The sequence below is a fragment of the Sinohyriopsis cumingii genome, chromosome 13, assembly GCF_028554795.1.
Source record: "Sinohyriopsis cumingii isolate HCF-2022 chromosome 13, ASM2855479v2, whole genome shotgun sequence".
In the NCBI taxonomy this organism is placed as follows: Eukaryota; Metazoa; Mollusca; class Bivalvia; order Unionida; family Unionidae; genus Sinohyriopsis; species Sinohyriopsis cumingii.
This window is the reverse complement of record NC_142973.1, coordinates 9,109,609-9,133,806: the sequence shown is the minus strand read 5'-3', so window position 1 is coordinate 9,133,806 and position 24,198 is coordinate 9,109,609. Positions and strand designations below refer to the sequence as shown.

Sequence of the window (24,198 nt, the reverse complement as noted above, 5' to 3'; positions counted from 1 at the left end):
GAGCTGTATTGATGTCACTATTGGATGTTATTTAAATGAATGTTAGAGGAGAGGGATTTTGTTAAATTCAAAAACAAGTTGCACCAGACCATCATAAGGGGACAAATCATGGTATGTCAAGGACATTACAACAGTCATCATTTGTTGACTTTACGACTATTTGCAAAAGTTACTATAGACATGTAGACTAATTTAAGTGACTGTTATGCATAAATAAATTATCCACTTCTTTTGTGTCTATACTCTTGTATTAACTACTAATAGACATGGATTTAGCTAATTTGTAACAAAATTTTTAACTGCAGATCCAAATAAGTAGCCAAAAATATGTACATTAAATAAAATAAATATGTACATTTTTCATACAGTTTTCTGTAATTATGGCATGTAATATATAGATTACTCTTTTTATGCTCAGCTTATGCTTTTTCCCACTTACATTAGAAATAAATTAAACTTATACCTCTTGTGAGGGTTGGCATGCATGAAGCTACAACAAAGAAGTTCAGGTTCACATTTAATAAAATTTCTATTTCATTGGGTACCCGTTTGTTAGGAATGATGGGGACTTGGTAGAAATTTCCCAGAATTTTTATATCTCTTGTGGTTGCTATTTAAGAGCTAGTCATAACCTGCTATTTAAAGTAACTGAGTCAGATTCTCCTCTCTCGATAGGCTGTGTATCTTGTTAAGTACTTTCTGGAGTTTGGATGTCATTGATTAGAATCACGATTATGAAGTCATCAATAAGCTGGGTAAAGGTTCTGATGTTGATTTAGGCAACACTGGGTTTTTATCAAATTCAGATGTTTCAGTGATATATGCATGGAAAAAAGAACTGGAAGATTTCAAGATTGGGAAATGGCAAATATGGTTAGTCACATTGACATTGAACGAGTTCTCTCAAGATTTTAAAGTACATTAAATATTTTTCCGTGAAAAAAATTATACAGCTATAAAGATCAGATTTTACTCTCAGACTGTTCTATAAATAATGTGTACCAAAAATGTGATATGGTTAAAACTGATGATCAACGTAACATGTACTACACTGCTGTAACAGTTAACAGGCAGGCCTATGAACATGTAGTCAAATAGGTTACAGGTGTTCTATTTATATCACACTGCACTGTGTGAATCGGGTACATATATATCAATTGCCTACAAAGCCATACACTCTATGAAGTAACAGGCTAAGAATTAAGGCCAACATGGGACTACATCTCCAGAAAAGGTTGCGGGGGGTGGTGGGGGGAGATGATCAGAAGTTCAGATTGTTCAGTAGGTAGAGACTAGTGTTATTAGAGAGTTCTTTAGTTCAAACCCAAATCCGGCTGCAGTAAACTTTGTAAGTTGCATATAAATGTGATTCAGATGCAAAACTGTATAACTGAGATAAGACTAAAATGAAATAGCTTGATGGATCGTATACCTTGAAGAGAGCTGCAATGAGTATTCCCAGGAACAGATGTGGTATGAGGGCCAGAATACCAGTCCTCTTCAGTTTTTTCTTCATAATCCAATGAGCAAATTTGGTCTTGCCATCTGTAAAGGGTGGATACCTCACTCTGGAAGCATATGCATCTATAGTAACTCATCTTCAAATGAAAATCTATCAATTTCTCTCTCTCTCTGTGTGAAGTATTTGTCAAGACATTAAACTGATGATAGTAATACATCATTTGCATCTGTAAAATGTTCTTGTATACAAGATACCAGGTGATATTTCAAGTTTTGTTTAACATCATAAATTGATGTATATGCGGATCATTTGAGTTGGAACACCATTCCCTTAAATATAAAGTCACTGGCAATTGTGCCTTAGAGGGATAAATGACATATCTCCAACCCCTTTCAGTGTGGAGACATTCAATGAAGAAAACAAAGCAAATTTTTAAGGCAAATTATATTTCTCCGATAATACTTTGCCAATTAAACTTCATTAGGAACGTCAGCCTGCTATCTAAAAAATCAAGACTTACTAAAAGATGAAAATCATCTTTCCCTATCTATTTCAATAGACAAAGAGCAATAACTCTTGCCCATTCTGATCCAGGTATTGCTATATTTTAGCTGAGTGAGATTCTAACGAGGATGCTTGCATAACAGGGTGCTTGGGAGGGTTTTTAAATAATGTAATTGCTTAAGTAATCTTAGTGAAACATAATTTACTTAAAAATTTGCTTTCTCTTTTGAATAGGTTCCCCAATCACATTATATTAGGAGATTAAGTAGTAGGAGGAGGGGATGCTGAGCATCAGACCTCTACCTCATGTAGAATAGCTGAATTCCCCCATGTGACTGATAACCCGTTCTCCTAATTACATTAGCAACACAGCCTGGGGTCACTTGACCTGTAACCCTAACATACAGTTGAGATGAATACTGAAATCTTCTTACCTACAAAATTTAACCAGCAAATCCAGCAAAGCTAAAAGGCTGTGTTAACTGATCTAGATGGGTCTGGTGGCTGCCTGTGCTGTTGGACCTACCAGATTTAAGGTTTGTCTCTGCTATGCTAAATCTATGAGATGAAGGCTTAAGAAGGTTGACACTGCCTGCCAGCCAACAGCTTCTATTATATCTTGAACAGAAACACTGAGTTTGAAAACGAGGCTCACAGTCATGGCTCAAAACTCATTAATCTTCATGAGGTGACTCAAATCTGGTGAGGTGTCAGGAGTACACCAAGCATACATCCAGCTTCAGCCATGAAGAAAGGGCTTGAAGAGTGATATCCTGTGTTCCAGTCATACCAGATGGAAGGGGCATTTGCGCATGCCATGACTTGTCTCTGTGTAATTCGCGAACAGGATCTTGCATGGCTGCTGTTCTTGACCTGTATATAAAAGAGATCGAGCAAGTAATGACTCTTTGGTTTCCAACAGATGGTAATCTACTTTGCGCTACAAAGCCTGGTTGTGTCAAGAGAACAACTGAACCCTCTGGTCTGAACTGTAGAGAGTTTGGATCAACATGAAGGCCATGCAGATCGCTATCAGCAAACATGACCTGTAGATTAACAAAGTGAAGGCTAGAGGTTTGAATGGAATCAAATTCAGCCATGATAAAGCCCATGATTGCTCCTATTTGGAGACAGAATGAGGGAGTTTGGTCAACTGAGATAAAAAATGTAAACAAGATCCGATAGGTCTATTCTGCACAAATCATGTCTGCCATGATAGCTTAATGTGTAAAATATCATGGGACAGTAGCCTTTGACAGAGATTTGGGCCAACTGTTTCTCCTCAAAGAGCCAAAGAAAACAGTTGGCCAGTTGAGGGATTGAGGCCAGCAGAGACATGATGTAATTGATACAGCACCAGTCTCTAAAAAACATCCAACTTTCCCTTGTAAACCTTCAGAAAGGACAGCCTTCTACTTTCGAGGTTCTCTCCATAATCAAAGGTTTGAAATGTACATCTCACAAGGCTGTCTTGATAAGAGTTGAGCATTAAGAAGAGGACAGTCTGAGCAGGGAAGGACCACCTGTGACTGTGGATGCTGGAGAAGAGTCTGGTTGGCCAGTATATTCCTGGGCATACCTATTGCTAAAATGAGTAGCTCGGTGACCCAGGATCTGTCCCATCTATAAGTGGCTATCAGAAACATATTGCCATTCTAACAACGTAACTTCTGGAAAATGACCACAACCTCTCACAAATAATTGACAGGGCAATCATGCCCCCAGCTTTTGGGACTGGAACTGGAAAAACATAGGTGGGTAGCTTGTGATTCCACCTCATCAAATAAAGGTCGATCATCGGATGCCCACAAAGTATGCAAATCTAAGTGAAGACCAATTAATGTTGAGACCATTCGATGTAAAGAACTAGACCTCTTCTGGATAGAGTGTCAGCCAAAAGTGAAGTCTGCCGGGAATGTGTCTGATTGGTAAGTTGTTATGGAGATTGTCAGACCAATGTAGAAACTGCCAAATCAGAACACACAGTTCGGGTGATTTGATGTCTCCCTGTTTGAGGAGATAGATCACCACCAGAGAAGTCGTACCTAATGAGGACTGTTTTTGCCTCAGAGTCAATGTTTTGAAGTGAAAGGCATTGATGACAGGCTTCATTTCTAGGATGTCAATTGGTAGAGGTTGTTCCCCTGACTCCCATGTATCACCAACAGTAGTGAAGGTTGGCAACAGGTAGGCACCTCTACTGTGCGCACTGGATTTGGCACCTAACGTTATTTCTGCCTGGAGCTTCACCAATGGGATTCCCATGGTCAGCTGACCTGGGCTGCACCAATAACACAGGAATGATTCAATCTTGGGCATGGTCATGGCTGTTTCTTCAAAGGGACTTGAAAAGGGGCACTATTGTGCTCACAATGTCTGTATAAAAAGATGGCCGAGTTAGATCAAGTCCGCTGCTGCACTGAATAAACCATGGAGTTAAAAAAACTCTCTTGATGAAATCCAAGTCCTGTTGGAAATGGACTCTACAAACATGATGATTCTGATTATGTGAACACAAGGAAATTGCACCAGATTGCAGCTGGTGAAAATTTCATTTCCAGATGGACAAAATTCTGGGATGGATGAAGGTCTGACTTTCCCATTGCACTAAAAAGCCTGGATGATCTAAATGAGCGAGATCATTTCTGAATTGGGGTAGAATAGAACTTACCATGTGTTTCTGGAGGAGGTAGTCCATGTATGCTGCCATCATTTTAGATGACACTGATCAAAAGAGAGTTACAATGTAATCCATAATCTTGGTAAAAGCCTAAGGGCTTATGTTGAGGCCAAAGGGAGAACTTTGAACTGATAAAATGATATCGCAGTAAGCAAAATGGAGAAAATGTTCCTGGCACTGGGTGGATAGGGATGTTAAAATATATGTAGGTCAAATTGAGACTGATGGCATACTTGTCCCATTGAAGAGAAATGTGGATTGAACTCAACACCTCCATCTTGAATTGGTTGAGGCAGCACCAGCTGATGACAGGTCTCAACCTACTGTTTTCTTTCTGAAAAGGAAACTGCCTTGAATGAAACCCCTGGTATTGTAGTCTTTGCCTGTTTTGTTTTTGTTTTTGATGTACCTCCTGTTGTAGAAAGACATCCTTCTTCTGATCTAATGGTGCATCTGTGATGAGGGGAATGAAAGAGAGGGAAGGGGGTTAGATGAACAAAATCTGAAGCCCCACCAAAAAAGCCTGGATCAACCACAGAGTTTGAGGGAAGGAGGAGGAGATCTAGTGAGCCTGAAAATGTATGAGTCAGCCACCCATGGGTAGGCTGCCTGCAGACGGTGGGGAGGATACATCAAAGCTTATGGTTTGGAGGCTTAAAGGCGGAGCAAGTCTGTTTCTTCCCATCTCTGTCTGATTGCCGCCTATGTTGGTTAGGCTGTGGTCTCCTGGCATTGGGTTGGGATTGGTGCTGGTGTACATCTGAAGAAATCTCCCGTCTCAGGGCCACAAAGCACCCCTTTGCACTGGTGGGGGCTGAAAAAGTCCTAAAGCTTGTGCAGGGGGAGTAGTGAGTTGGAGGGGCAGTTCCTGAGCTGCCTGCCTCTGAACCTCTTTGATTAGTCCTCCAAAAAAGCAATGGAGATCCAAACTGGGTCATTCATAAAGCAAGAGTATTGTGCAATTTAAGCAACACTGACCACAGACATGCCAAAGCTGTCAAGACATTAGTAACTGCATGGTGAGCTGTTTGTTTAAGGACCTGAGCAATCCTGGTCATCATGTCACAGGTGTGGCTATTATGGATTATTCAGCGAGCTGGAAGATTGCCAATGAGGCCAAATGTAATATAAAGGATGTCACCATGATGTTCTGAACCAGCTATGACATGGCATGGAACATACTCTTATGAACTATGTAGTACAATGAAGCCAACATATGGACGGCTGCAAAAATTCTTGGTGAGAGCCGGAAAGTCCATACTGAAGGCAGTCGAGTGTGTCTGATATGAGCGAGAGGAGGAGGTTGCTGGAACCTGGCTTTCTGAGAAGAACACCTTAGAGTTGCCCAGGTCACCAATCTGACCAAAAAGCTGATCATTAGGGTCTTTAATCTTGCTGAATGGGGAAGGAGCTGAAAAGATGACATCTCTTCTTCCTCCCCAAAATCATCAATGCCTTGACTTTGTAACCCTAGTTAGTGGTAAGGGGTGGAATGCATTCCAAAATGGCCAACAACTGATAGATTTCCTCGATGATGGTTTGAAAGCTGATCAGACCTTAATAAGATGGGTTTTGCCGATGTCTCATCATACTCATGGTGCACTGGATCCTTGTCTGGGTCAGCTTGTAGCTCTGCACAAGTCCTGCTGGGTGGCATCGATGACTGGCTGGTAGTATTTGGCAATGTCACTAGCTCTCTTGTGAGGGGAGGCAGTAAGTAATCAAAAGTCCAACATAACCAGCACTGCCAGCTTGTGTGAAAGGTGTGTGATTGGCCTGGATGCTGGTGGTATATAAGACTGTCTGGCAGTCACCATTACTGGCCGCTATGAAGGCCTGGCTGAATAGACAGCTTTTTCATTGAAATCTCTGGTACAGAAGTGATAAGATGCCTATGGCGCGGCTAGACAGAATGATCTATCACTAACATCCCCGTATGAACTATCTGGCTGGACCATTTCAAAGTAAAGGTCCCCATGATGGTACCGCCGGACCGCTGGTGTCGGCTGGACTGCCAGTGTCAGATGGACATCTGGTGATGTTGGGATGGCTGGATGGGCAGTAACAATGCATAAGCATTAAGAGTTGCATCCAACGGATCCAGTGTGAACCCCATGTATCCTGACTTGCAGGCCTGAAGGCTATGCTTGGACATGCAGGGGACTTTATACCCACTGGGCTGTCTAAAATTGGGAATATTCCCAAATAAATCACCAACAATGAATCGAAGGTTGTCTTCCTTGATTTATTCTGCTTTGAACATAAATTGATAAATCTGCACAATAAACCCAAATGGAACATTGGATGGGCCCAAAGGAAGACAAAAACAGCTGGATTGTCAGAGGATGAGCTCTATGATGTGTGTTCTGTACAGCAGTGAAGTTAAGAACTGGCGACACCTAGCGGTGTCATGGGGAGGTAATGTTCAAAAGTTATTGCCCTTAGTCTACTGAACTAGACACGGAAAGATGATTTTCATCCTTTTAGTACGGCTGGATTCATGAGGTAGCAGGCTAATATTCCTAACATAATGTGATTGGGGAATGTATTTGAAGGAGAAACATTAAGGGATCCAAAAATTACACTATTACAAGTTGGTTTTTTGATATCCAGGAAGAATGATATTCAGTCGGCTCCACTTAAATGCATAGATTGCTTAACTGCATAGTGAAAGTATGGTCCTGTTTTTCATTGTACATGAATTCCACTTAAATGCATACTCCGTTTACATGCATAGCTTGGGTCTGGTCCCAAGGCTATGCATAAGCAGAGTTGACTGTATCAGTATAAAATTAAACTGTGATAAACGAAGCGTACTGTGGTCAAATAGTTATTGTATGTAATGTACGCTGCCACTTTAGTTTGTGTTATTGTCTGTAAAGAACACTGCTACTTAGGTTTGTGCATACCTGCCATATTCCCAGATATTGTATGAGTGGATAGAGGGGAAGGGAGACTCTAAAAAGTTTGTCGTGAGATCCCAAAAGAGTGAAACTCATTGCATACTGAATTACCTTAAAAAAATGAATCACAATTATCCAACAACTAACAGCTAAAACATTGTAATCACATTTTGCCAGTTGCTTCTATTGGGTTGGTGGTTATTACTAGGGTCTTTCCAGGTTCATCCTCCACCAGTACTACTGGCCACAACGTATAGCCTATAGCGTGCTGAGAAATTGTTCGGGGTGGGGTGGGGGGTTTGAAGGTAATGCAAGTGGCATTAGCGTTCATCTTTGCACACAATAGAGACTGGACGGTACTCTTGTTCAAACTTCCCTGCTGGATTCTTGGAGTGAATCCTAGTCAGAACTGAGTTATTCTTGACTACTATAACATTAACGTGGTCAGGGTTGAGGGCTTTACAGGTAATACAGCAGTAATAAATGCCTCTGTCCAGCACAGGTGATAATGCTTTATCAATATAAATCAATTTGCAAACATGGGCATGTGCCTATTATTGTCTTTCAATTTATCTACTTAATGGCTAAAATCATCTGAAAAGTATGGGTCAATTAATAGTATTTTAACAATGTTAAGATAACAAAATAAAAATAAAGAGAACTACTCTGCATATTCAATTCAGTGTGTTGAGTATGTTTCATACAGGCAGTGGTGCTATTTCAATGGATATCACACACTCCTGAATCACTTGTGTCAATTTATAGTTTTTTTGCAGTATGTGCAATTAATTAAATGCTCCCCCTAGCAACTGTGCTTCTCATAGCAAAACTTCTGGAGTTCTGAAATTTAATTTTGCTGGACTTTTCTTGCACTTTCAAAAATGAATCACATTTGAACACTATTCCAGGAACCAAAATAATCATGCTTTGTGTTATATATATGGAGTGAAATCAGCAGGTGTTTGTGTTACTGTATATAATGTACACTGTCATATTCTTATGTGTTACTGTATGTAATGTACACTGCCACATTCATGTGTTACTGTATGTAATATACACTGCCACATTCAAGTGTTACTGTTATCTAATGTACACTGCCACATTATTATGTGTTACTGTCTGTAACATGCTCTGCCACATTCTTATGTGTTACTGTCTGTAACATGCACTGCCACATTCTTGTGTTACTGTGTCTAATGTACACTGCCACATTCATGTGTTACTGTATGCAATGTACACTGCCATATTCTTGTGTTACTGTATGTAATGTACACTGCCACATTCATGTGTTGCTGTATGTAATGTACACTGCCACATTCATGTGTTGCTGTATGTAATGTACACTACCACATTCATGTGTTACTGCATGTTATGTACACTGCCACATTCTTATGTTATTGTATGTAATGTACACTGCAACATTCATGTGTTACTGTATGTAATGTACATGACCACATTCATGTGTTACTGCATGTTATGTACACTGCCATATTCTTATGTGTTATTGTATGTAATGTACACTGTCATATTCTTATGTGTTATTGTATGTAATGTACACTGCCACATTCATGTTACTGTATGTAATGTGCACTGCCACATTCTCGTGTTACTGTATGTAATGTGCACTGCCATATTCTTGTGTTACTGTATGTAATGTGCACTGCCATTCTTGTGTTACTGTATGTAATCTACACTACCACATTCATGTGTTACTGTATGTAATGTGCACTGCCACATTCTTGTGTTACTGTATGTAATGTACACTGCCACATTCATGTGTTACTGTATGTAATCTACACTGCCATATTCATGTGTTACTGTATGTAATCTACACTACCACATTCATATGTGTTACCAGTACCTATGCACTACTTTGGCAGAGATGAAATTGTTTCTGATCACAGCGTGACCTCTCTGGAAAGAGGTCTCAAAAGAAAGGGTAACTACAGCAGTTGATTTTTTAAGCTTACCCATTTACTGACTCCATAGCTAGGTCCCTTTCCATCACGGCCCTTTTGTGAGAAAAAGTATCAAATGTGAATTTCCCATGGTATCCACCCATGCCACTATTTCCAACACCTCCAAATGGCAGAGAGGGAACTGGAAAATGTGAAGAAAAGATAATAAAGCAAACTTTTAACTTAATTATGTTTCTTTTAGAATTCAAACCCAATCATATTAATGCTGGGGATATAGACCTGCCACTTCCCAAATCCAGCTCTATTAAAAAGACAAAATTTTGTCTTTTCTATTTCATATAAAAGGCAATAATAATAATAATAATAATAATAATGAGGACTTTGTATAGTGCCTAATCTTTAGAAGCTCTAAGCACTTTACAACATTAGACAACACCTATAACATAAAAAAACATATATAATGATATTATTACAGAAAAAAACACCAAGAAATAAGAAAACAAAAAACATGCTGAAAATATTTAAGGTATGAAACATTATTAGGTCTTTAAGTTTGTTCTTGCAGTCGAAATAAGTGAGTTTTAAGAGCACTGTTGAATGGGATCACTTTGTCTTTGTGTCTAAGTTCAGTGGGCAATTCATTCCACATTACTGGGCCCTGGTATGCAAAAGAACATTGTCCATATGACTTCATTTTTGTAGTGGGAATAATGAGTATACGATTGTCAGAAGAAGAGCATAAGTATCTTGCTGGTGTGTACACATGGGTGAGGTCGGATAGCTATGTTGGACTAGAGTCTGTCAGTAAAACAAAGCACAGAGAACAAATTTTGTGTTTGATTCTGGATCGAATGTTTGCCAGTGTAGGGTACAGAGCAGCAGGGAGGTGTGCTCTGATCGTGGTGCTCTAAGTATGATCCGAGCAGCTGTGTTTTGAACTTTCTGAAGTTTCTGAAGTAGATAATGAGATGAACCAGACAGAACTGAGTTACAATAGTCCAGTCTTGAAAGTACTGATGAACACACAAGTGTTTTAGTGGCATCAACTAAAAGATATTTGCGAATGGAGCTGATATGTTTCAGCTCAAGATATGCAGCCTTGCATATGTTCATGACATGTTGGTACAATGTGAGAGTACTGTCCAGAGTGACACCTAGGTTTAGTACTGACTGTGTGAATTTAATGTTGGTGTTGCTGATATTTATTGTTTGAGGTAAAGGATGTGACTGAGAAAGTATTTTTGTGTTGTGATCAGAATGGCCTCAGTTTTATCATCATTCATCTGCAGCTTGTTATGTCATCCATGATTTCAAATCAGAAATGCACCTCTCTACACCTTGCATGGTAGCATCAACTTCAGTTGGGTGGCTAGACTTGTATATTTGGGTGTCATCAGCATACAATTGGTGAGACACTGGATGATGATCAATGACACTTGAGAGTGGCTGAGTGTACAGAATGAAGAGAACAGGTCCAAGAACAGACCCCTGTGAACACCACAACATAGATTAACTGGGCTGGAGTGTATTCCATTTGCAGACACAATTTGTTTCCTGTTGACCAAGTAGGACTTGAACCACATTAAGGCTGTATCATGAATGCCAAATACACGTTGGAGACGGTGAAGTAATATATCATGGTCTATTGTGTCAAATGCTGCAGACAAATCAAGGGTGAGGACTCTAATCTTTCTGCTATCCAACGCCGAGAGAATGTCATTAACTACTTTTAGAAGAGTAGTTTCAGTACTGTGGCAAGGGCAATATGCAGATTGTACATGGTTAAAAGACTGTTGATAGGAGTGGTCATTTAAAGCAATAAGACAATGAGAATGTGTGCATGGCGGTGTGGATGGGAAGGGTTTTGAGTAATGTGATTGGGTAAGTATTCACAGAGAAACATCATTTACTTCAAAATTTCCTTTCTCCTTCAAATACATTCCCCAATCATATTAACAGTAGGAATATAGTTAATAGGAGAGGGAATGCTGAATGTCTGAACTCAGGTATCCTCCAAGGGAATAATGTCAGGATTCCTCATGTGAATTATAACCCAATTTAATAATCTGATAAGTGACACAGCCAAGGGACACATGATCTGTGACCCCTATATCCAATTAAGAAGATGATTACTGAAATCTTCCTTACTAACAAAATCTAACTGGTGAATCCAGTGATGCTAATAGGACGTACTGACATTTAAGAGGGTCAGGTGGTCATATGGGCCGCTGCCAATGGACCTAACAGATTCAGCTTGTCTCTGTGAAACTAAATCTTTGAGATAAAAATGGGAGAAAGCTGACTGCATGCCAACCAACAGGTCACACCTTAAATCAAAATGTTACATTCAAATGTGAGGCACACAAAGATTGCTCTAATTTCATGAGGGCTCTTCCTGTAAATTATACCCGAGACCCAGGGAAGGCACTTTCAATGTGAAGTAGTCACCTATATGTGCAATATTTAATTTTTATCATTTTTATATGAAGTCTTTGAGTATCAGAATATCCTTGCATGCATTTTTTAAATTTTAAAATGGCCTTCCCTAGGCAGTTCCCTGCTTAAATGGAACAACCATGGGCTGAAATCTTCATAAGGCAGCTCTTGAGTTTTTGAGACCTCAGAGTACATCAAGCATATAGGCCACTTCAGCCATGAAGTTATGGCTTAAGGGATGATCTTATGTATCGTAGTTTTCACTAAGAGAAAGAATCACCTGCATGTGCCTCCATTTGCTTCAAGTAGCACTTGAGAGCATGAATAAGGTCTTGAATGGCCACTGCTCTTGACATGTCTATGGAAGAGAGGAAGTATATGATGATTCTCTGATAGTCAACTGAGAGTAACCTATTTTTGACTGTTAGCATCAAGAGGACCACCACACCATCCAATCTTAACTGAAGATAGTTTGAGTCAACAGAAAGGCCACATATGCTTACCCAGCATGTTAATGCTATCAGTTTGTAAGATAGCGGCATCAGCAAAGTGTTGGTTAAAGGCTCAAATTTATCTGAATTGAGCCAGGTTAAAACCCAGGACATATTCCATTTTGGAAACAGGGTTACGGAGTTTGGATGATGGTATTTGGGGCCAAACTGTTTCTCCTCACAGAGCCAGTGAAAACAGTCAGTGGATTGAGGCACTGAAAGAGATGGTTTTATTGACTCTGCACCAGTTCCTGATAACATGCCACTTTCCCTCATTAGTGTTCAGAGTAGTGGGCCTTGCTCATTAGATTCTTTGCACAATCAAAGGTTTAAATTCTTTCTTTTGCATGGCTGTTCAGAAAAGGGCCAAATACAGAAGATCCAAGCAGGAGTGATTGTTTGAGAAGATTCAGGTTAGCCAGAACCTTCCTGAGTAGATCTTTTGCTAGACTGACTAGACCCATGACCCATTACTTGTTCCATGTGAGATGGGCTATCAGAATCAACTTGTTCCATGTGAGATGGGCTATCAGAATCAACTTGTTCCATGTGAGATGGGCTATCAGAATCAACTTGTTCCATGTGAGATGGGCTATCAGAATCAACTTGTTCCATGTGAGATGGGCTATCAGAATCAACTTGTTCCATCTGAGAGGAGCTATAGAATCACCATGCAGTTCTGACCCTGCAAATTCTTGATTTTCTCAGTACCAAGACTGTGGATGAGTAGGAGAAGACCCACAACCATTTCATTCTTATTGACAGTGTCTCATTCTTATTGACAGTGTCTTATTGACAGTGTCTCATTCTTATTGACAGTGTCTCATTCTTATTGACAGTGTCTCCACAACCCAAGCTTCTGATTCTGAAACCGGCAAGACAATGTTTGGCCACTTGTCCAATGACTGATCTTTCTGCAACAAGATGGAATATCTTGCTGCAAAAAGATTTAATAATGGACATGCTCAAAGTGCACAAATATGAAGAAAGACTGATTGATCAACCATTCTGTTTGATTTGACCCTTTCTAAATAAAATGTTGGCCTGGACTTTGAGTCTACCAGGAATGTGCTTGATTTGAACGATGATGTGGAGTTGGTTGCTCTAACATAGAAACCTCCAAATCAGAATGAACAAGTCTGGTGATATAGTACTTCCAGTTTGAAGAGGTAGGCCTCACATAATTAGGACTCTTTTTTTTCCTGAGAGTCAATCCTTTCAGAACTGAAAGGCAATGTGGACATCCTTAATTTCAAGAATGTGGCAAGGCAGATTGCCTGTCTCCTATGTGCCACTGACAGTAACAAAGTTCAACAACAGGTAGGCACCCCAACCATACATACTGGCATCTGTACATGCTGTCATTTCTGCTTGGGGCTTCTCCAGAGGAATCCCTGTGTGCAAGACAACCTGGGTTGTGCCACTGACACTGGAAAGATTGTACTTTATGCGTCATGGCTTTTTGATCTTGTGGACTTGTCTTGCACGGTGGTAGGGGTGGAGGGCATTATGAAGCTGACAGTATATTACTTCGAATGCAGCCTTGAACCTTAACTCAGACGATTTTATGGTTGGACCAAAGTAAGGCTGTCATGTAGAAGTCTCATTATACTCGCTACCTGATGGCATACAAGACAAATGCGTCTTGTCAGAAGTCTGTATAGTTGGTATGGTGGTCAATCAAACAGAAGGCTTGCAAGAGATGCTGATTCAGGATGCACGCTTAAAAAATTAACATTATCTTTCTGAGATTTGTTTCTTTCATCTTTCTCTTGGTTACTTTCTGTAAGACTGCCATCCAGATTTCTTGCAAACCCACAGCCTACGCACTGCAGGGAAGAGACGAAGTACATTTGGTACGTACTAAAACTAGACTCAGTCAATATGTCTTAGTGAAAAGACACAAGAGATAAAAAAGCAGTTCAGCCTGTCAAGAAGATGCTACTGCGACACCCGTTACTAAGTAAGCAAAAATAGGCAGTTGCACTAAACCATGAATAATGAAATGTGTTCATTGTGTGTTGTATATGTGGTCTAAATAGATTAAGCACAAGAAAAGTGACAAATTACCTAAAAACTGGAAACCATTTAAACAATAATGTGTGTGATTAGGATTTTTAATGTAGCTTTAACAATTTTTTAGTCATATCGCTAAAATGTCTGCAGTGTGGCAGTTTATTGTGATGTCCAGCACTGCGGCATCATGCCGCAGACATGTAACATGATGTCCCACCCAGTCACATTATCCTGACACCTGGCCGACCAGTCCTAACATTAACCTCTTAATGCTGAGTGCCTAGCGAGGCAGCTGTTAGTATCATTTTTGTAAGTCTTTGGTAAGACTGGCTGGGGATCGAACATACGACCTACCGCTTCTGAGGCAGACAATCTAACCACTGGGCCACAGGAACCGTCTAAATAATAACGTATTCAACCTGTAGAGGAATGACAGCGCACACCACTATAATTAAACTCAACAACAACAAAAAAAAGTCAAAATTTCTGAGTAGATAGTTAATTTTAACACAAAAAATTGGATATTTGGCAGGCATCACAGATGAAGTTGACAGTATGGAAACGAAGCTAAAAAACTAGCAACATTTGGTGGTGGCAAGGCAAGGTAACGTGCAAGAGTTATTGCCCTTTGTCTTTATGAGAGAGACTGAAAAGATGATTTTTAAAAAAAGAATTTTTTAGTATGGCTGAATTTGGGAAGTAGCATACTTATATCCCTAACTGGGGCATGCATTTGAAGGTGAAATTAAAAGTATCAGCTATTCCATTATATTTTATCAATCACAGCTATTGTACTGAAATAAAGACTCATGTGACTCATTTCTTTCAACAACAAAAAAAAAAAACAACCTAAAAAATTCATGATAAATTTGGTCTGATTAGAAACCTGTTGTCTCTGTTCTTTTGAAATAAATATATACAACATTAAACACCAAAAGGTGTGCATCTATTTAAAACAGATTCATTACATTAAACATCAAAAGGTGTGCATCTATTTAAAATCAATGCATAACATTACACACTAAAAAGTGTGCACCTGTTTAAAATGGATGCATTACATTACACACCAAAAGGTGTACTTTTAAAATTGCATAACACAGGGTTCATACTGAACTCTGAATGATAAATTCAAAGACTTTTCCCAAACTTTCAAAGACCACAAACATAGATTTCCATGAACTATTTTCGCTAACATTTTGTATACAGGTTATATGAGAAAACAACAAATGCAAAATACTACAATATTGTTTAATGATGAAATTCAAAATATAATTAATTTCCTAAAATTGCTTTATAATGATCTGGAAGATAGGTTAACATTCATTGTTATTTCAGAAATATGTAACTTATACATCAGATTTAATACAAAATAAATTGTTCTCTTAACAGACATCAGCACTGCTTTAAATGCATTATTATAGTTGCTGTTTTTTTTCTCTTCAATCAATTTGGAAAGAGAAGCCACCACTGTCATCTTTTCCTCTACTCTTCTCCTAATTCATTGACTCTGGAGTCAAGGAGTCTGGACTCTGTAGTCAAGGAGTCTGGACTCTGGAGTCAAGGAGTCCTTTTAACTCGGCTTCTGCCTTCTGAACAGAAGAAGCATGCAGGCTGGCAATGTCAGCTTCAAGATGCATCTTTTTGGCGATCTGGCTTAAGTTCTTCCACTTCATCCGAGGTTAACTCCCGTTTCTTTCCTTTTCTGATTCTCATACTCCTCTGCTTTCTTCTTATCCAGATAGGCATGGTACTTATGTCTTGCAGAGGAGGCATATGTCATCATTTCATTGCTAATGATGATTTCCAAAGGTCCACCTGCTTTTCTCATTGTGTCAATGATTAGCCTTTGAGCTCTGAGGCTTTCTCTGCTGTGGTTCTCACAGATAGCTGTTTGTTCACAGAAAATCCTCTCTCCACTGTTGCCTGCCCATGTGACAACAACATTTTCTGTAGAACATTCCAAAGTTCAACATATTCTTTTCTTTTAGAAAGGATGGAATAAAACATTTCATGAAGATTGTCATATGTTCTATTGAAGCATTTCAAGGGATGATTGTTTAATTGGATAATTTCATCCACTAATTTTACATACTGAGTCAATATTAAATCACACTGGGACTTTACTTCTCTTCCTGCCTCACACATAATTCATAACAGTGTGTAGTTACTGTGTACTAATTTGCATTTTACCTTTGGCATGACTTGTAAGGCTCCTTCTCCCATCGCAGCCAAAATGATCGTCTTTTTACACAACGTACAAAACACTTTTCATTTACATGTTTTATCCTTTTTCAGCCATTCCTTGTATTTCTCTTGTTCAAGCCAGATATTGTTGAAAGAGCAAAGACCTGGCATTTTTAAATATGAGGTGAAACAAAACTGAAGACGTAAATCAACTGAACAAATTTTGAATCCTCAAGCGTGTGTTACTTTTGTGCACTTTCTACATAGTGAGTGCTTGTTCAATGTAACTAAAATTCAACTGGCTGAATAGTTTTGTTTAAAAAAAAATCATGAATTAGTGTAATGAACATTTTGATTGGCTAAAGCTGATGAACTTGTCCAATCAAATTGAATGATTCATCAAAAGAAAGAAACCAGGAAAACTGACAACATCCGAATCTAACGACCAATAGCAATTTTATTTGTGATTATAATAATAATAATAATAATAATATTGAGGACTTTGTATAGTGCCTAATCTTTAGAAGCTCCAAGCGCTTTACAACATTAGATAACACCTAAAAACATATATGATGATATGATTACGAAAAACAAACACCATGAAATTAGAAAACAAAAAACGTGCTGAAAATAGTTATGGTGCTGACTTCCTTTCATGAAGGGTGTAGCTGGCTTGCTTTGATGAAGAGTGCACGTGTTATTGAAGTCACCACCAAGGGCAACTTTGGATGGCCAAACAAACGCTTGTTTGTTATTGGGGCAGCATTGAAACTGAATGGGTCATCAAAAGAAAGAAACCAGGAAAACTTGACTATAGTCTGACTAAACATCCCCATTTGTTTGTACACCCCTACCAATTTCAATAACGAAAACGTTTAATGTGATAAAAAGTGCAAAGAACCAAGTCAACTGAATCATTGATTTATAACCTGACTGTGACCAGAATGGCACTAATACTGGCACCCCTGCACCTTTCATGCTCAACGGACTTTCCATACTAATATGGCACCATATTGTGTACACTATTGGCTACTTTATTTTCACCAGACAACATAATGATGTAGTTCATCCTATTCTGTAAATGCCGGATAATTCCGTAAATTACTAAAGAGTTTGGAATTATATCCATTTGTACACATGAACATAGAAATTAAACTGCTTGTTAAATCCACGTGAAAGGCAAATTCTTTGTTTTCATTCTTTCCTTATTTAAAACAGATGCGTTACATTACACATCAAAAGTAAGCATCTATTTAAAACATGCATTATATTACACACAACAAGGTGCGCATCTATTTAAAATAAATACACATTTCTATGTGTATAACTTGATAAAGTAACTCCCACATTTTCATGAAATAATGTTGCCTTGTTCTCCACGGATATGTTTTTATTCATTTGAAATTTTACATTTCCGTGATTTTTGGTGTCACAAAATATACAGCATTAACTAAACTTCTGATAGTCATGTGTTGGCTCCTTCATGCTACAAGATGAAATAGTGGGAGTTACCTACCCTGAAAGTTGTAATTCATAAAATCATTAATGGGGGCAATTCAAATAAAAATGTACATGCTGCTCTTCAAATTTTGACCTACAGCAGTAATGTTACATAATTCTTTTAATTCAGTTTATTGTGGAGTTTTATGACATGTACATTAAAAATAGGGGAAGCTATTTCACATAAATGCTTCAAAAATGTAGACGAGACTTACGGCTCCCTTGAAGTAAGGTGTCATTAACACAGACACCCCCACTACTGGTGGAGGTGATGAACTTCTGTACCAAGGATTTGCTGTTGCTGAATATATACAATGCCAGTGGTTTATTCCTGTAATATATAAAGGAATGAAAAATGCAATAGTATCATGAAAGAAGAAACAAATACAAGAAATTGAGTGTTTCTGACATTAAAAAGTAAAAATTCTGAATCATCTACTCTCTTTTACCTTTTACATTATTCTTCCATTTGTGCAGGGATGAAACAATAAAAAATGTACAAATTTGTTATAATGGTGACAAAAAGACATACAGACAGACAGACACACACACGCGCACACACACACTTTTAACTTGCGCTTTGACTCATGGCACCCTCATGAGAGTACTTCAAAGTTTATGTATTCCGTGGTAAATCAATGTACAGTCTCTTGATTTCACTAGATGGAACACAAAAAACATCGTGATTATCTCCTCTTGCAAGTAACAAGTGCAAGGTAAAAACAATAGTTCCAAGGAATACTGATGTGATCACTGGTTATAGTTATAAAATTAAGTATCACAAACAAACCATGTACAAATTTCATATTAAAATTTAAAACATTACCATCTACAGAACATGTACTTACAGACCTTATTCCCAGCACTACCAACATAATAAGTTTGGGAAGTACCAATGAAGAAAAGAAGTAATACATAATGCATAGCACAAGATGTTTCAACTAATCACTATAGGGTTTTGAGAATGACAGACTGATGTTCACACACTATGTGACTAAAGTGTGGATTTCAATATGTCAAGTTTCCAAAGCATTCTTCTAAATCTATAGGTGAGGCACTAGTAACATATAACTGTACAATACAATATGAGCAATGACAAAAGAATAGGTGATTAAGCAAAGCACATTAGCAAATAAAAGGCTATTTAACCCTGAGGCTATGGGAGAAATTTGCCATACACAATGACACACCACGGCAGCTGACTTGGGCTGGTCAGATTAAGATTTACACCTGCAGCACACTCGTTACAATACACCTCCTGCACACTTGTTACAAGTCCAGACAATTAGCCACTGAACCATCATGCCTCCCAAAAAAAGGGTAAATAAATCATGGAACTATTTTCAACTTTATTTAAAATGGGCAGAGACACAAACACTGAACTTTATACATGTTTTGTTGCAAGTCAATGGAAAGAGCAAGTTTTGATACAGCACTGGGATATGTCATGGCCATAAGGTTCATATTTATCCTTTTCCCAGAACTAAATACAAATGTGGATTTGTATTTATTGCATACCCCGACTTTTATGGTTTCTAAATATCTTCAGATATAGTGTGAATGCAATTAAAAGCAAACTGGAATTTATAAAAGTTCAATCTGTTGTACTGAAGTTTGTCGATGAGCAAACATCAGTGACAACATCTAAATAGTTCTAGTCTGGGTGTGCGACAATGGCTGAACACCAGGTGAAGCCAAGATTAAATGGGCATGTAATAAATGTAAATAATAAAGGCATACCCTTTTACAATCTGCTGAATGGCTTCATCTTCATCTTTCACAGGAACAATTGGCAATATTGGTCCAAATATCTGAAAAATTATACAGTTTGGAGAAAACAAGTTTTACAGATAATGATAATGGAATAAAATAGTAAATACAGTCAAACCTGTCTTAAATAGCCACCTAGGAGAAAACAGCCAAAACTGGCCCCTTAACTCAGGTGACCTCTGTACAGAGGTTCAACTATCAAATTTGGATTTACAACAAAATACTGTTTACCAAATATTATTTTTGGCATTTATTATTGCTACTATTATTAATATTATTATTATTATTACTGATGTTATTGTTTTTGTTGTTTACTTACATTAATAATTTTTTTCTAAAATAAATCTTCAACCATCTTCTTAAAATTTTCAGTACAAAATTCCATTTCTCTGATTTTTCTCTGGTAACTGGCAACCTTTCCTACTCAAAGAATTCACCATATAAATTTATCACCAAGAAAAGCTATTCTTCTTAAAAAGGGTATTATTTATAGATTTCTTCAAGATTTCCCTCAGTCTAGTTTTCACGAAGTACAATTTTACTTATATGTATGGTAAGGAGGCAGCTATCTTAGCTGCCTGTATATTGCAGCTGGAATCAGTTTTCTTGGACATAAAAGCCCTAGACCAAATACAGACTGAAAGTGTCTGTCTCTATTACACTAGGTTGCTGGGTGTTTTTCTGCATTGATTCAGTGTATCTTATGTTGTACAGCATGAAGGAATTTATTAGTAGCCCCACACTTTTGGTTTAACTGTATGAACATTACTTGTACTCAAGTTTTAGTCTGGCATTGAGAGAATTCATGAATGATAAATGGGTAATATTCTAATATACCAATACTGTGTTTTTGTGATAGTCACCTGTTTTTTTTCCTAATGTCCATTCAGCAACAGAGTGGAAAGACTGCTATATTGTTAACAGTAATAGTAAAATAAAATGGTTCCAGAAGGAGGGCATGGGGAATTCCCCTCGTAGTCACTTAGTAACTGCAAACACTGTATATAAAGTGTACCAACAATGTGAAAAAAGATGACAAACACTTCATTTTCACAATCAGAGTGATCATGGTCAATGTGCTCAGGTGAGCACTCAAGGTAATAACAAACTGTTTGGTTAGGAAACACCTAACCATTTACTGTGGAAAGCAGGTGACCAATTAATACATGGGGACACCAGGCAAAATGTCTCCCTGTACAAAACACTGACAATGAAGACTCAGTCTTATATGCATTGACAATCTTACTACTGGAAGTAATATGAAGGAATCTCAACCTTGAATATGAACTGCCAACAATCATTCACTGACTGACTGATTGATTGATTGATTGACTAATTCATTCATTCATTCAATTCTCCTTTAACCAGGCTGGTCGTAGTGTTGCCACTTATGACATTGCAACAATTTCTCCATTTTATATTGTTCTCCATTGCTTTTTGGGACTTTGCAAAGTCCATACCTGTCCACTCTTTGGGATTTAGCAAAGTCCATGCCTGTCCACTCTTTCATGTTATCTTCCCATATCTTCTGCTGCCTGCCTTGTTTTCTTTTTTCCCTCACTGTGTCCTGTAGGATTGTCTTTGACAGGCAAGGTAAGTGTGAGATGAAACCATTCCATTTTAGTTTGTTTCTTTAATGTGGAGAGCAGCTCTTCATATGGTCCGAATGCACCTCAGAATCTAATGTGCACCTCCTCAGAGACGTCATTTAAGTATGAGATTTTCTGGATCCTTTGATAACATCTCATCTATAAAGCATGGATTCTTCTCTCTAGTTCTACTGTCAGGGTCCATGTCTTACATGCATACAGGAATATGGACATGATGGAGTGCACAAGCTTGATTGTGGACCCAAGTGTGACACTGCTGTCCTTCCAAAGAGGATTCAGCCTAGCCAGTGCAGTTGTTTGTGCAATCCTGGAAAGAACCTTCATCAGATGTGATAACACCCTGGTACTTGAAGCTTCTGACTGTGCCCAACTTCTGTCCATTCACTCTTATTTCATTTTTGGATACCACACAGGTTGTTCCTCATTAGCTTGGTCTTTTTCAGCACTGATCTCCATCCCTTACCTTAGTGATGTTGGCTGAGACGGTTCACTAAAGTTTTCAGATCTTGTTCATCTCATGCTAAGCCATCGATATCATCAGCAAAGCAGAGGTTGGTGATTGTCTTGATTCCAACACTGACACTGCCCTCAAGGTCTTCCAAGGCATCAGACATCATCCTTTACAGGTAGATGCTGAAGAGAGTATGTGAGAGAGGGCACACCTGTCTGACTCTGACTGTGGTTCTAAACCAATCTCCTATGATGCTATTGATAAGAACTGCCAGGTTTTGTATAGTGGTGATTAGTTTTGTGTTTATGTTGATATCCGCATGATGGCCGACTTGGCTGCATGCCACACCTTGTCCAAAGCCTTCCTGAAGTTAATGAAGACATGATAGAGATCCTGTTGATGCTGTACATATTGTTCACAGAGGACTCTAATATTGAAGATCTGTTCTATAGTGTAATGTCCTGCTCTGAAACCTGCCTGTTCTTCAGCAATGATGTGCTCTATGTGGGTTTTCAGTCTGTTGAGGATAATTGTAATCATACCCTTGCATGGGTGACTGCTTAGGCTGACTGTTTGGTATTTCTGGCACAGCTGCAGATTCCCTTTCTTTGGAGGAGTGATGATCAGAGACAGCATCCATGGTAGGATCATTCTTCTGTTTGCAAGATTTGTTCTGATTGTAAGGGCATTTAATGTTTCTCCAACCTTAACAAGTTCCGCTAGTATATTGTCTACCCCACCTGACTTCCCTTTCTTTTGTGCCTTTACTGCAGCCCCAACTTCTTCCCTGACGATCGGGTGGTCAACCTCTGTTGTGGTCAGTGGGAAGTTTAGTACAGACTGGTCTCCAGAAGTCTTCTGGTTATAAAGCTCTGAACAGTATTCTGTCCATCTCTTAAGAATCTCTTGGTCTTCTGTAAGACTCTTGCCAGCCTTGTCCTGGATTGCAGAAGATCTCCCCCATTTCCCTGTTGAAAGGTCTTTCACCAACTGATATGCCTTTTTACTGTTATTCAGAATTTTCTCAGCTTATTTACAATGGTTCCCTAACCAGCTTTCCTTTGCTCTCTTTAAGCTCTTCTTAATCCTGTTGTTAATCCTATTGTACTTTTCTGCTCCTTTATGGTCTTCTCACTTCCCCCTCAGTTTTCTCCTCACATCAAAAAGGTTAAGGATATCTGCTGTGACCCAGGACTTCTTTATCCTATGATGCTTGCATTGGATCTTGCTGGCTGTGCCTATCACTGCCATGTCAAAGGTGATGATCAAGGAGTTGAGGTTTATTTCTTCAGCACCCATAACTGTAAATAGCGTAAATTTGCCACCTATTGATACCTCAGAATCTTGTGCCTCACTTGGATCTTTAAATTTTTCAAGTTCAAACCTGATCCTTACCTGTCTTGGATTCTTGGTCTTCCTCAGACGAAGTTTGATAGTCAAAGGCAAGTCACGGCTGCTTCCTATGTCAGCTACTGGGAAGCAATGTGTTCTGGCAATATTAATGCTAGACCAGAAGCAGTTCCTCACCAAGATGTAGTCAGTCTGGTTGTGATGACTTTCTTCTGGATCGTGCCAAGTCCATCTTCTACATAGTTTGTGGGGATCAAGGGTGTTCATTAGCATTAGGTTATTGTAGGTGGTGAAGTCCATGAACTTGAGACCATTCTCAATGGTCTGTTTATCACAGTATGGAACACAGACTTTTCAGCAGTCTGCCTTTGCATCTTCTCCTACCTTGGTATTCCAGTCTCCTTCAATAACCAGAGTATCCTTTTTGTGTCTCTGGTCAATAAGAGTTTGAGCTGGTTGTAGAATGCATCCACTTCTCATCAACATGGTTAGATGCTGGGGCATAAACCTCTATAATGATGATGCTGAAGGGAGATGCCCTCAAGTGGATGGTAATCATCCTGTTAGACACTGGTCGACAACCCATGACTGCACTCACAATGTCCTTATGTACCATAAATCAAACTCCATGCTCATGTTTGTCCTCATGTCCACTGAAGTAAATCACGTGTCCTTCATATGCTGTTCTCTCTTTGAAATTCTTCCAGCGCATCTCCCAGAATCCAAGAATGTGCTATTGGTATCTTCCCATCTCATGGGTTAGCTCTTCAAGCTTCCCTGCTGATCTTAATGTCCTAACATTCCACTGTCATATTATCTCTTGCAAACAATCTTGTTCCATCCTATTCCCAACACTAGTTTCATTATGCAAAAGAAATGACAAAGCTTGGCAAATCATGTACTATAAGAACAATTTCTGGCC

At 38.7% G+C, this 24,198-nt stretch overlaps 1 protein-coding gene across 2 annotated transcripts in view; it reads right to left on the bottom strand.

Annotated features, from left to right (window-relative positions):
- Nucleotides 1–24,198, bottom strand: part of LOC149784924 (aldehyde dehydrogenase, dimeric NADP-preferring-like) — a 63,725-nt gene that overhangs the window by 5,704 nt on the left and 33,823 nt on the right. For both annotated transcript variants that reach the window (XM_089978544.1, XM_089978543.1), the window contains exons 10-13: nucleotides 19,836–19,906; nucleotides 18,311–18,426; nucleotides 9,520–9,649; nucleotides 1,433–1,568 (exon numbers count right to left, since the gene is read on the bottom strand). In XM_089978544.1, coding sequence (XP_089834670.1) covers nucleotides 1,433–1,568; nucleotides 9,520–9,649; nucleotides 18,311–18,426; nucleotides 19,836–19,906 — 453 coding nt within the window. The remainder of the gene's footprint in view (nucleotides 1–1,432; nucleotides 1,569–9,519; nucleotides 9,650–18,310; nucleotides 18,427–19,835; nucleotides 19,907–24,198) is intronic.